The 13,830-nt window shown below is 53.3% G+C and overlaps 1 protein-coding gene across 2 annotated transcripts in view; it reads right to left on the minus strand.

Annotated features, from left to right (window-relative positions):
* Positions 1-3,634: 3,634 nt before the first annotated feature.
* COBL (cordon-bleu WH2 repeat protein) overlaps positions 3,635-13,830 on the minus strand; it is a 259,101-nt gene continuing 248,905 nt past the window's right edge. For both annotated transcript variants that reach the window (XM_082846931.1, XM_082846930.1), the window contains one exon: positions 3,635-4,923. In XM_082846931.1, coding sequence (XP_082703057.1) covers positions 4,906-4,923 — 18 coding nt within the window. In that variant the 3' untranslated portion in view covers positions 3,635-4,905. The remainder of the gene's footprint in view (positions 4,924-13,830) is intronic.

Below are 13,830 nucleotides of genomic sequence, written 5' to 3' on the forward strand. Positions count from 1 at the left end.
CAGTCTTATCTGTCTCCCAGGCAGCCTCAGTGTCACGTACAGCGACTGGCCATGCCTAATTTTGAAACAATCAAATGAGTACTTGCTTAAGAAAGAAAACAGCCGCATAGCACAGGGAGATCAGCTCGGTGCTTTGTGACCACCTAGAGGGGTGGGATAGGGAGGGTGGGAGGGAGGGAGACGCAAGAGGGGGGAGATATGGGGATATATATAGCTGATTCACTGTGTTATACAGCAGAAACTAGCACACCATTGTAAAGCAATTATACTCCAATAAAGAGGTAAAAAAAAACATCTGGTAAAAGCAAGCAAGTGGAGAAGAGAAAATAAATCCTCTCAGCTCAGGACTGGGTGCCACGTTTGCCCCAGGAGCCTGTGGTCTGGGAAACCTGTGTCAGGGTAGATGTTCCAGGTGGGACCCACCCGGAGTCCATTGCTGCGTCCAGCACACACACTGGCTCTTGCTCAGACCCTCGCCTGCTGCGTCACCTCGGCAAATGACTGTTGTTTTCCTATGCTCCAGTTTCCTCCTCTGGACGAGGGGCAGAATAAATTTGCCCGACGGGTCTAAGCATGTCACAGTGCGCGGTCTCACTACGGCTGGATTCCTGCCGGGCACAAGCCAGGCACCCGGCCTCCTCTCTCTACCCATCTTCTCCCTGCAGAGTGTCTCATCAGAGAATGGTCGGGTGACAGGTGACTCAGAGACACAGTCTCCAGGGCAGCAGAGACAGCACCCCGCCCCACGTGGGAAGCCCCAGCTCAGACAGGACCAGTGGCACCCGGGGACCCCCAGGAGTTACCGTTTGGAGCCAGGTCCCCGCCCTGACTTCCCGTGAGCTTTTCTGTGGCTCGAGTTCTGTGGGGTCCCTCGTGGGCTAATCCTTGGCGCCAGGAAGTGTTTGGATGGGGTCCTGCGATTGCCCACCAGGAAATTACATCTGTCATTCCTGGTTCTCTGAGTCCTGCTTAGGACTCACAGGCTGCCCAAAGAAGCAAGAAGGATGACATCACCCACAGGCCCCGAGCTGTCCCCGAGATGCTGGTGTGACACCAGGTCACAGGACAGGGGCTCGTTCCCCTGCTCAGACCTGCCGCAAAACACAGGCCGGCCGCAGGCCTGTGCAGATGTTTCTGTGTGTCCTAAAATATCATCACTGTTTAAGTTCCACTGGCACGTGGAAGCCAGGCGAGTTCTCTATAGGGCGGCCAGCGGCTCTCAGCTCACACTGCCTTGCTTCTGAGCTGCTCATCACGCCACATTTTGAGTCCCTTTTCAGCCGACTCCTGATCTCCCAAATGCCACCACCTTGCTTGTCGCCTGCCCTCAGGCCTGGGCCCGGCCAGTCGTGCCCTCCGGCTGCAGACCGGACCCTGAGGCTAATTCCACTCTCCCTCCCTGCCCTCCCCTTCACTGCAATTCAGAGGCTTTCCAGCCGCTCACAGCCATCTGTCTCCTAGGAAATCTCCCTTCCACCCCACAGCTGGGCATTTGCCCATCAGCCATTGACTAAGCAGGTCCTTCTGGAATTTTCTCCCTGGGGTGACCTGTTTCACTGCCTCCAGGCTGAGCAGGGCAGAGGGAGGGCCACGACCAGCAGACCAGATCCAGAAATGCAGGCTCCACCCAGAATCGGTCACTAGGTCGAGCCCACAGTCCTGGGCTCACCATCCATCATGGGGTCCCCCTGGAGGCAGTGGGGCAGCCGCAGGGTCACCCAGCCTGGCCCGAACCCCTTTTACGGATGGACTTCTTAGTAAGTAGGTTGCTGCTCTAAAGATACACGAGAGGCGGAACTGCCACTTCTCTGCCCCGAGGCCTGCTGCAGGGATGAGGAGATAACGTGGTCCGGGAAGACTGGGAAAGCGGTCCTGGGCTCTCAGCACCGAAGAAGTCAGGTGGTTCCAGGGCCCGATCCGAGGCTGAGGCGAGAGCCAGGGGTGGGAAGGCTTCCCTGAAGGCCCTTCTCTCAGCTCCTTCTGAGAGCCTCTCAACCGCCTGGAACCCTGGGGGTCATCCTCTGGTCCTTCCGACAGAAGGCAGAGCGAAATGGGGAAAACCCTGGACTGGACAGAGGACACCTGGGCTCCAGTCTCACTTCTCAGGATGTGCACTCTCTCCCTGAGCACTCACTGAACACCTCATCCGGACCTGACAGTGAGGGAGACCACTGAGTGCAGTGTCTACACGGGGACCTTCGGGGAGAAAGAAGAGACACGATTAGTAGTTACGCTGTGTAAACCAGGCCTTTTCCTGGCACACAGGGCCATGTGTTCTGGGCCCGGAAAGCTCATTCTGACCTGCTTCCTGCCCTGAGGCTGACGCACTGTGGGCAGAAAGGCAGGTGAGGGGCTGGCTTGAGGCGTGATGTGTGGGGAAGGGTGGCTTTGACGGCAGAAGTGAGCTTCCAGGGGCAGCGAGGAGGCCTGGCCGCAGGACCACACGGGCTGGGGGGTGGGGGCAGCGTCGTGAGCACAGGGCTGGGTTTCCCAGTTGGTGGGGTGCGCGGTGAGGGGAGCTGCACATTTCTGGCAGGGGAAGTGCGCGAGGGGTGAGGGGCGTGCCATGCGCCCTCGGGATGCATCAGTGCCCTGGTGGTGGTTCCATGTGGGTGAGAGCTGAGGCTGAGGCCTCGGATTGGCGAGGGGGGCTTACAGGCTCAGGAGTTCAGATTTAATTCTGCAGGAACAGGGGTCCTAGAAGCACTGACTTAAGAACGAGGATAACGCGATGAAGCTGCTTCATCAGGTGCTTAGTCTTCCTGGACCCAGTATCCTCGTCTGGAAAATGGTGCCTCACCACCATGGAACCTGAGAACCGCCAAGCACAACTGGGAAACACTCCGCAAAAAGGCAAAAGCACGATGCAGAAGGCTGCCCCATCCCTCACGCGCAGCCCAAACCCAGTGCGGGATGCAGAACATAACATAACGCAACAAGGTGTACATTTAGTGTCAGGTTGGTCCCCCGCCTTGTGAGCAATTTGAGGTGGCTGTGCACTCAAGGGGCCGCCCTTCTCGTCCTCAGGGCGCGCATCTGCTCCCCTCACATCTGCTGCTCTCCTGGTCTGCTGGGGAACAAGGCTGCTCTGGGCGACGGGGCACCAAGTCGTGTGTGAGAACCGGGGGCCAGAGGCCAGGGAAACTGTACGGACCCCACTCACACACACACACGTCTACACTAGCCTCCTCTCATTCCGCCAGCACTGCAGGCAAAATCCTGCCTCAGGACCTTGGTACCTTCTCTCTTCCCTGCCAGCTAGGCGTCCGCCCATGCTTGGCCCTCTCCTTTCCTCCAGGTTTTTACTAAAATGCCTCTGTAGCAAGAGGCCTTTCTTCATCTCCCTATTTAGGCTTCATCCCTTTTCATGTTTTTCTCCTAATCACTTACCAGCACCTAAGTATACTCGGTATATTATTCACTTATTTCGCTTATGGTCTGTCTCCTCCACTAAGATTTAAATGCCACGAAGGCAGGGATTCCCGTCTGTTTTGGCATCTGCTGTAACAAGTGCCCGGGAGAGGGTAGCAAGCAGTCCTAAGTACCAATTGAATAAACGAATGTTTCCTTTCTATTTTGGGCATAGGGTACCTAAACAAACTGGGGTCTGAAGTCATGAAATCCACACGAAGGCTACACTTTCATTTTCTTTTATTTGTGGCACTAAAAGACCAACAGTAGAGACAGTGTGGTGTGAGAGCGATTGGCTGGATGCCCTGGCCGCCCTGGGGAAGGTGAGTGGCATTCATCAGACAACGCAGAGCAGTTTCCGTCCTACGTGACGCCCGGCTCTGAAATCGTGAAACGTTCGAAGGATCCCGCCATATCTGTTGCTTCATTAAGACAGAAATTTTATTTCAGGAATTCCTCTTGATTTCTAGTCATCTCTTAAAGAGCTTTTCCTACAGCCGTAGTTGGCCTCTGAGATAAATACCAGAGACTGGGTGCTGTGTGCTATGAGAAGGCTGCCACGCGGTCCACAGCGGCCATTCACCTGCCGGGCACAAGCATGGAGACCAAACCCGCACTGTGAAACACCAGCACGATTTTGATCTGATCCGGACCCGGCATCCACGCTTCTGCCCCGCGGAGGATTTCTAAGGCTCCTAGGGCAGCCTCCGGGCTCCGTGCTCAGTCCTCGGTCGGGGAGGGCTGCGCTACATCACAGCCCGCCGGGGGACAGCATCCCAAGTGGGCACTGCCATCCCCTCCAACGTCCTTCTGATCTCAGCCAACACCCCAGGAGAACTCAGACCTGCCATGTTCATACGTCACGTTTGATTGTTATTCTGGGCGATCATGGTTGATTTTTAATAGCTTTAGCTGGACAGACCGTGGTCTGCCACCCTCCATGAGGTTTTCACCCCAAATGTTTGAGGAATAAGGATCCAATACTTTCATTACTCAGCGAAGTCACCTTTGAAAAAGCCTCCCAACTCTTTTTTCTTACATCAAGTAGCGTATGACATTCAGATTGTTTCAATTGATTTATATATTTTCCCTAGAATTCAGAAAGATTTTCAACAACTAAATGGTTTTAACCGTCTACATGTGGTAAGTCTCCAAGGTCCAAAATCGGTCTAAGGCATGATTCTTTCCACTTTGTCTATCAATGTAATTAAGTGTGTTGGGCTCCAGCGTTTATAGTCCCATTAACCTGCCAACAAGAACAGTTTATTGGCAACTTTAAATATTCAGAGGCAAATACATTTCCTTGGCACAAGCCACGTGGCAGAGTGGCATCCCCGTCCCTTTGAACCGTGATATAGACTGAGAGTCAACGAGGCGAGTTTTGGCCTGGAGACCAGGAAGCCACCAGACCCCTATATTCCTTGCTGGGTGGTGCTCGTGAGGGGTGAGCATCCTGCAGGGGGGTTTCTGCCACGATCGCATCCTGTTGTTGATTCACACGAGCAAGGGCACCTGCAGTGAAGAAAGAACCACAGTTACTCAGGTTGTGAGGCGGAGCCCAGGGTGCAGGTATCCGGGCGCTGAGGACCTGTGTGCCAACCCCTCCTTGCAATATTCCTTTCCCAACACAATGAGTGTTTACGCTGTACCCATCAAACGTTTAGCCCCAAGGAGAAAACTCTCAGAAACACAAACAACATGCCTGAATGCTTTCAGTGACTGGCTACAGGCTTCAGGAAAAAACATCGGAAACTGCTGGAGGGTCTAAGATGTGTCTGCAGGTCCCTGAGCTTCTCCCAGAGCCGTCAGCCGGCCCCAGCCCCCGCCTTCTCTGAGCTCCCTCCCAGTCTCTGCGTCTGTTAGGGGTCCGTCCCTCTTCTGGGCTGGTCTCTGCATGTGGGGGTTTCTCCTTCGGGGATGCCCCTTTCCTGCTGGAAAACGAGAACTCCTTCTTCAAGAAGCGTTCAGACCATCTTTTGGCCGAAGGCATTCCTGCTTCCAGTCCTGGGTGGGCAGATCCGGTCGCCCCCTCGCCCGCCGTGGTCTCCCAGCAGCTGTGTCTGTCACTGCTGGTGTGGGGACTCTGGGGCGGGAACCCCGGCATCCATCCCCATCCCGTCCCCGGGCGCAGGACTTGCTGGGTGCCAGTGAGTGGGGGCGGCTCCAAGGGGCGACTGCAAACCCACACGTTCCCAGCCCACTCGATGCGCGAGCTCACCCTGCCACCCTGAGCCCAGCCCTGCACGCTCCTGGGATGCCCAAGTGCAGAAAATGTGACTGCAGAATCTTGAAGGAAACAGTTCCATGCCTCTGAAGGCCAAGGTGAACAGCATTTTTAAGAAAAGCGACAGATTCACGTGAAACCATGTGAAAGGAGCACTGGATTTCTCACCGTGGCTCCACCGAGCTCAGCACATTCAAACTGGAACGGCGCTGGGAGCTGGGCATCTCGTCCTACTTCTCAGTGCGTTATCAGAGCGAACATCCAAGGACCCAAGCAGATTTCTTATAATGCCAACAACACACACCACCTGGAATATTTCCTGTGCACTCACAGCGTGTCAGGCACCATTTCGAGCCCTCCATGAATCTCATCTCATTAAAACTTCAGCTCAACTCAATCCCTGACACGTTATTGCCATTGTTATCACTGTGGGTACTGCCTCCAATATAAAGATGGGAGAACCGGGGTGTAGAGTGCTGTCTCGGCCTGGACCAAATACTAGTAAATAGCGGTCCCAGCGGGCTCATCTGAGAAGAGAACATGGCCCCAGGCCATGACCACGACTGCAGGGTTCCACCCGCTCCTCTCTTATGAACACACTGGCCCATCAGTGTCTCCTCGGCTGCAGCGGCGTCCACACCAGCTGAGAAATGAAACGGGACAGATGAGATGTGGAGGGAGGAGACTGGACCTGCTGATTTGGATGGAGCCCATGGGACACACACGGTGGACGTCAAGGAGGGCACTGAAGATTCGTGTCCGATGCACAGGGCAGCTTAGGATGGGGGTGGGATCGGGGGCCAGCGGTCTGGATGGTGAAGGGTCTGCCTGGGAGAGTGAGGAGATTTGGAAGACGAGGGGTCTTGGGACTCTCTCCAGGGCCGCATGCAGCCTTGGGCAGAGGAGACTCAGAACGTGGCCAGAGGGGCAGGGGAAACGTGCAGCGCGCTTGCCGAGCCGCGGGGAGTGCGCGTCCACAAGGATGCACGTGGTGACAGCAAACAGTGCAACGGGAACCAGGGGGCCCCAAGGGTGGGAAACACAGATGAGCTTATGTTTAAACATTATGTTAGTTACGTTTTCAATGGGTTTTTCTTCAAACCCTAGACACCTTGAGAAGTGAGCCACCTCTAACTTCAAAACAAAGATTTTAATTGTCAGTTTGGAAAAGCAAAATCAGTTTGCTACAGAATGTCCAAGACACGGGGAGAAGAGTGTGTGTGTTGGGCAGAGCAGAACAGATTGAGCCTGTTATTGGAAAATGCAGCCAGCATCCTGTTAACAGTACGTTTATCCCATTTCCTGACCTTTGAAAAGGGTCAGGAGAATAAAGGGCGCTATTCTTGCATCCAAGGGTACTAGCAGCATTGTGACCTTGACGAGGGCGGTTCTGAGAGCGGCCAGGAGGAGGCCGGCGGGGGATGGGTGCTGGGGAAACGGAGCAGCACAAGTGGGCAGGACATCTGGAAGCTACAGTGAAGGGAAGCAGAGCTAGGCAGTGGTGGGGTCGGGTCCATGGGAGGGGGAGGGATTTTTAAAAGGTATCTTTACTGTTATTGTTTTAACAAATTAATTGATATATGATAAACTGCACACATTTAAAGTGTAAAACTTGACATGTTTTGACATATATTTATTTATTTTTGGCCTGGCTTCTTTCACTCAGCATAATTATTTTGCGATTCATCGATGTTGTTGCGTGTACATTCCTTTCATTGCTGGGTAGTAATTCATTGTATGGATACACTGACTTTGCATCTGGGCTGGGCGAGTCTCAGGCAGGGGGTGCCCCCTCCTTCCCCGGTAAATGGGGATGATGGTATTTGCACTACAGACCCACCCGGTGAGGCTCGAGGTATACCTCATTGCGTTGTCACCAGCACCACCATCACTTCGTCTCATCCCAGCACCAGCGTCCTGGTGGCCGGGATGAGATAACTGAACAGAGGTTTGGGGGTGAGGCAGGAGACATCCTGCACGCCTCGGTCACCTAAAGCCTGGCCCGACTGGGAGAAGCCACTTTCCGAAGGCGGTTCCAAGTTGCTAAGGTAAACTTCCCAGGACACAGAGGGGTAGTAGGTGGGACTGTGACCCAGTGAGGGGAGCTACAGGGCAGGCGAGTGAAGGAAGCAGGGGCTGGACATCACCTGCTCTCCTGGCAGTGAGCCTGCTTCACACTAGCCTGAGTGTCGCTGGTGCAGAAGACCCGGGCTGGGGGCTATTTGAATCCCTGGCTGGTTGAGACCTAGAAGGTGCTCTCATCACCACTAATAGCAACAACGATGGCTGCATGCAGATTGTAAGAGTTCTCAGTAAACTAAGAAAATATCTAGGAAGGAAAAGGAGAACTCCTAAACTTTGGTGTCAAGAAGGAAACTGAAGAAGGACAGCCTTAAAAAGCTCTGACTTGGACAATTCAACAAAGACAGCTTGGTGATGGAATTGGCCACAAGGTAGCATAAACCACACTGATGGCCATTAGTGTCAACCCAAGCTTAAAGCCACACTGGTAAGGGACCCGTGGACCTGCCCCGGGATGGGTGTGACCAAATTCAGGTGGGCAAGGAGGACAGAGGGCGCCCCCCGGGGGAGGAGGGCGTGCTGCAAGGCGCAGCTTGGAAGAAAAACACTGGAAGGGTTCCTGGCATCCCAAAGGTTTCAAGCTTCCTGAAAGATTCTTTCTTATTTTGGTTGGACAAGAAGAAAATCAATGAAGGGACAAAGCTTGCAGTTTGAGGCCAAGTCAGAAAGCTGTAAAAATATCCAAGTTTAATTCTGTTTCCTCACCTGCCAAGGAAAATGATGTTTATATGGAAAAAGGTAAAATGAACAGTGGTGACAGAGGGCTGGTGTCCAGGGGAAGGAAAGAAGTTGTCAGGGAGCGACAGGATTCTCTGTTTCAGGTCCCTTTTTTCCACCCAGACAGATGAGTTCCTGGTGGGGTGGGGGTGGGGGGCTAACGGACTCCCAGGGGACCCAGCCATGCAGCTGTCAGCCAGCTTTGCAGAACGGGAGTGGGACCGTTGGCAGAAGACTGGAGATGTCTGGAACTTACCTTATTCTGCAAAGGAAAAGAAGGTGGTTTCTTACGGTGTGAAGTGGATTCTTGGCAAGTTTATCACGATTATGAAATAGACGAGTTCTGAGCACAGGGACCCCAAGTTGCACTCGGCCACTGGTCTGGAGAGCCAGGCAATATGGTGGCAAAGAATGGGCGCCCTCTCTCCCTTCCCCCAAAAGATAGTTACTGAGCACCCACTCTGTGTCTGGGGCTGTGCAAGGCGCTGGGACCTGCTGGAGCTCACGGTGTGGCAGGAGGGCAAGCTCACACAGGAGTTACACAGATCACTGCTGAAATTAGGCTGCGATGTGGTTATGGGGGAAAATGAGGTGATGCTCTGTTGGGGAACCTCCTCCAGCCTGGGGGCTGGGGGAGACTTTCTGGGGGCTTGAGGTTAATCCAGGAACATGCAGGACGACTGGGGATTAGCTGGTAACACTAGGAGGTGAAACGTTTTCCTTCCAGGAATAGGGAACCGCACCCATGAGGGCCCTGAGGGGTCACTGCAGTGGTGACAGGCATCCCTGGGTTCCACCTGCAGGAAAAACAGGTCACATGGAAGGTCTGTATAGGCAGGATGGTCACAGGGCAGCAAAGACAGAAATAACCTGTCTGTGCCTCTGAACTCTCCCAACTTCACTGAAACACATCAAAGGTCTACACTGTGCGTTGCCGAGCCCAGCATGGCCTAGAGTTGCTGCTGCAACTCTTTTCTGTCCTGGCTCAGGGGCTCCCTGGGCTTTGATGGCGATGGTGTCACATGTCTAATCACTTCTCACAGGGTCTCCTGCCAAGGCCAAGCGCCAGGACACACGTGTGATCTGAATCAGTTGATTCCTGTGGTGGGAAAACGTACACCTGGGAAGGCCCAGCCGCGGCGTGCCCACCATGGGGCTTAATGAGGCATTTCCCAGAGGCGTCCGCCCGTGCCGGGCTGACGCGGAGTCTGGCTGGGCGGCGGCACTGACCTAGCTAAGGCCAGGACGAGGCCCTCAGGACATCTGTGCCCCACTTTCCCATCTGTGGAATGGAGGCTGCAGACTTTCAGTCCAGGAAGGTCTGGACAGAGGAGACGCTTGCTCTCTGCCCTCCTTGGAGCGAAGCTAGGGCACATGAGGAAAAGGTCTTGGGGCTTTCGCCAGGTCCCTAACTTTGTGAGATGTCCCTAAGGCCAAGGACAAAGCCCCAATCCCTTCTCCTCTCCTGGCTGAGAGTCCCCAGGGGGCACAGACAATGCTTCATTCATCTCTCCATCTCAAGCAGCTCCTACAGTCCCTGGACCCTGGTGGGTTCTCAGGAAATGCTTGCGAAATGAATGGCTGGACGTGTGAATGTGTTAAATATAAACACGGATTAAAAGGGCACTTGGTGTCCATTCCAGGCCCTGTGAAACAATGCATTTAAAACAGACCGACAAAGGCTGTCCAACGCACACAGTTTCACCATGAATAAGAATGCAGGATGGAGTGGAAGGCGGAAGCGGATTCTGGGGTCCGTTTGAGCCCTGCCTCCAGCAAGCGAGGGCAGTGTCCACTGCGGAAGGGGCAGCAGACAGAGCAGAGCTGAGGACGCTGTTATCTGGGGCTGGACGGAAGACACAGAGTGGGCAACGTCTCTGACAACCGCAAACACAGAGGCGGGGTGTTCAATTCACACTGTGGAGGGAGGCAAACAGACTTCCAATCGCCCTGAAAAGCGGCCAACTCACTTTTTTTTTTTTTTTGGGGGGGGGCTGTATGCGGGTCTCTCACTGTTGTGGCCTCCCCAGTTGCGGAGCACTGGCTCCGGACGCGCAGGCTCAGCAGCCATGGCTCACGGGCCCAGCCGCTCCGCGGCACGTGGGATCTTCCCAGACCGGGGCACGAACCCGCGTCCCCTGCATCGGCAGGCGGGCTCTCAACCACTGCGCCACCAGGGAAGCCCGCAACTCACTTTTAAGGTGATGATTCCTCCTACATCAAATCGACCCTCTGGTCTTTTATCATAAGCAGCATCGTCACCGACGCAAAACGTGTGTGTTCAGCGAAGGGTGAGTAACTGCCCGCCTTAGCAGTGAGAGTCCCTCACCTCTGCCAGCTCTCCCGGGACAGCCGGACGCCCTGCTTCTCCTGGAGGAAGATGCCTGGAGGACTCACGCACTGCAGCCCCTCATGCCACCCGGGAGAGCCGGGAACACCCCGCCGTCTGGGACGCTATCCTGGCTACACGCATCCCGGAGCGTCACTGAACAGCAAGGATGAAGGAGCCTCTGCTCGTAGTGAGAATCCACAGACAGCGCAGCCCACACTGCTGGGATCCAGGAGTCCCACACTTAGCTCCCTTTCCTTGAGGTGATGCAACTTTAAAAGCCCAAGAGGTGAAAGAAAGCTAAAGAGGCAGAGCTCAAGCGACTCGAGGTGCAAACGCCGTAACACACCCCAAACTGCATCTGCTGCGAAGCCACGGAGACATCCACGGCCAGGGCCCCGCAGACAAGGGCCGCCCAACTAGACTAGAAGGTACAGTTGGCCCTGGTCACCTGGATCGCACGTGTGTCCCCTGGTGTCACAGGTCTGCTGTTCCACACCAATAGGGAGGGCGAGGCAGTCGAAAACGAGGTCAGGTGCACACCTCCAGGTTCCAGGTGACGCTGGCCTGGCCGCACCTGGGTGTCCCTGATGGAGGCTGAGCTGAGGCTTCTGGGTGGAAGGTCCAGGTCCTGGCCTCCGAGGTCACATGTCCTTCGGCAGGTTTTACGTGGCCCTGAGACGCAGAGTGTAAGCAGGGGAGAGGGGAGGGGGTCTGGGTCGCTGTGTAGAGCAGTGACACAGTCCTGTCGCTCAGCCCTTAGGCCTCTAGGTAAGATGTGGTGCATTGGGTAGACAAAGGGACAGGGTCTCCCAGGTCACGCTCATCATGCTCACTCAGGCCCAGCATACAGCCCAAGGGCATCGAAACCTCAGACGCTCCAGACTCACTGCCTCACCGTTGCCAGGATGGGTAACGCAGGTCCCAACACTTAGATTAATCCAAGAAACAGTCCAAACGTGAGCTTTTGACCTGTGATGTGAAGCTGCCGCCACAAAGCTGAGATCCGGATGAGCAACGGCCTGGCCTCAGCCCCCCTGGACCTTTCCTGCGGGCACTGCCAGGGCCGCGCTGCCCGCTGTGCGGATACACACACACACAGTCTGTGTTCCGCCACCCACTGGCCAGCAGGTCCCAGCCCTTCCTACCACTGTCCTTGTGTTTCTCCCCACTTTCTTTCTCGTGGCACAAACAGCTTCCTCTGCTCCTTTGGACAGTTCCCAAACTTGTTTTTTAAAATTATTTTCTGGAAGGCATGGGCACACGTTCTAAGAGAGAGAAAGCCTGAGGTTCAAGGTTGCAGTGGTGGCCTCTCCCCCGTTGTGCAAGCCCAGGCAGGCTTTTCTCTCTGGGCCCCTGATCCACGTGACTCCTGCGAGGTGGACAGAGTAACAGCTATTTGAAATGACCCAAAACCAGCCAGTGAGATGATGTATACGAGAAATGAGTACAGCCTTCATATAATTACAGTCAGCATTACTCAAACTGCATCAAAAGCTCAAAGGACATGGATAATTATCTCAAACCTCAAAGTAAAGGGACTTGATAAATACTAGAAAATTGCAGATGAGTAGGCTCAAAGCCCTGAAAAATCTGACTCAGCATGTAGATGTCCTGTGGTTCTCACTTTGAAACAGTGTTTTAGAGACTCGAAATCGTCCCCTCAGACCAGCCAGACCATCGAGGTTGATAACCAGCTGTGCTGCTTTGGATTCTCTGAGAACGACCGACACTTCCTTTCTTTTTCTTTTTCTTCTTTTTTTTTAAACTGAACTATAGTTGATTCACAATACTGTGTTAATTTCAGGAGTACAGCCAAGGGATTCAGTTAAATATGGATGTATGTACATCTATACTATACAGGTATTCTTTTTCAGATTCTTTTCCACTATAGGTTATTACAAGATATTGAGTAGAGTTCCCTGGGCTATACAGTAGGTCCTTGTTGATTATCTATTTAATATATAGTAGTGTGTATCTGTTAATCCTAAATTCCTAATTTATCCTCCCCCAACCTTTCCCCTTTGGTACCATGAGTTTGTTTTCTATGTCAAGAGTCTGTTTCTGTTTCATAAATAAGTTCATTTGTATCATTTTTTTCAGATTCCACATACAGATGATATCATATGATATTTGTCTTTCTCTGTCTGACTTACTTCACTCAGTATGGTAATCTCTAGGTCCATCCATGTTGCTGCAAATGGCATTATTCTGTTCTTTTTTATGGCCGAGTAATATTCCATTGTATATATGTACCACATCTTCTTTATCCATTCATCTGTCGATGGACATTTAGGTTGTTTCCATGTCCTGGCTATTGTAAGTAGTGCTGCAATGAACACTGGGGTGCACGTATCTTCTCAAATTAGAGTTTTCTCCAGATATGTGCCCAGGAAAGGGATTGCAGGATTACATGGTAACTCTATTTTTAGTCATTTAAGGAACCTCCGTACTGTTCTCCATAGTGGCTGCACCAATTTACATTCCCACCAGCAGTGTAGGAGGGTGCCCTTTTCTCCACACCTTCTCCAGCTTTTATTATTTGTAGACTTTTTGATGATGGCCGTTCTGACCGGCGGACAGGCACTTCCTTTCAATTGATATTGCAATATGCTTGGAGGAAAGAGGTTGTCTCAGGGTTGAATTCCAGAGCTGTCTTCATCAGAATCCCCATGGTCCATTTATTAGGACACTTGTTTAGCCATGCACCCCAATTTCTTCACCTTTCCCTCATTCTATGTAATAAAAGTTTCTAAGTTCATAAATATATAAATTCTACAGAAATGAAAAAACAAGTAAAGAAAACCCAAAAGCCCTCCATAATTTTTAACTGCCCTCCCCTCGCCCCCCCCCCCCCATCCAGAGGAGAAAGTGTGAAACTGGCCGCCATCCAGCGCCACGTGGTTAAGCACATTCTCTTTTCCCAGCATCCTGAGGCTGGGCTGTGCTTTCCGTGATGAATTGCCCTCAGCATCCTCCCTACGTGATGTCTTGGGTCCCTGACGGGGCCACAGCACACAGATTGATACCTCTCCATCACACGGACACGCTCTGGGGCTGACCCGGG

The sequence above is a fragment of the Leucopleurus acutus genome (assembly GCF_964270905.1).
Source record: "Leucopleurus acutus genome assembly, chromosome: 9".
NCBI lineage: Eukaryota > Metazoa > Chordata > Mammalia > Artiodactyla > Delphinidae > Leucopleurus > Leucopleurus acutus.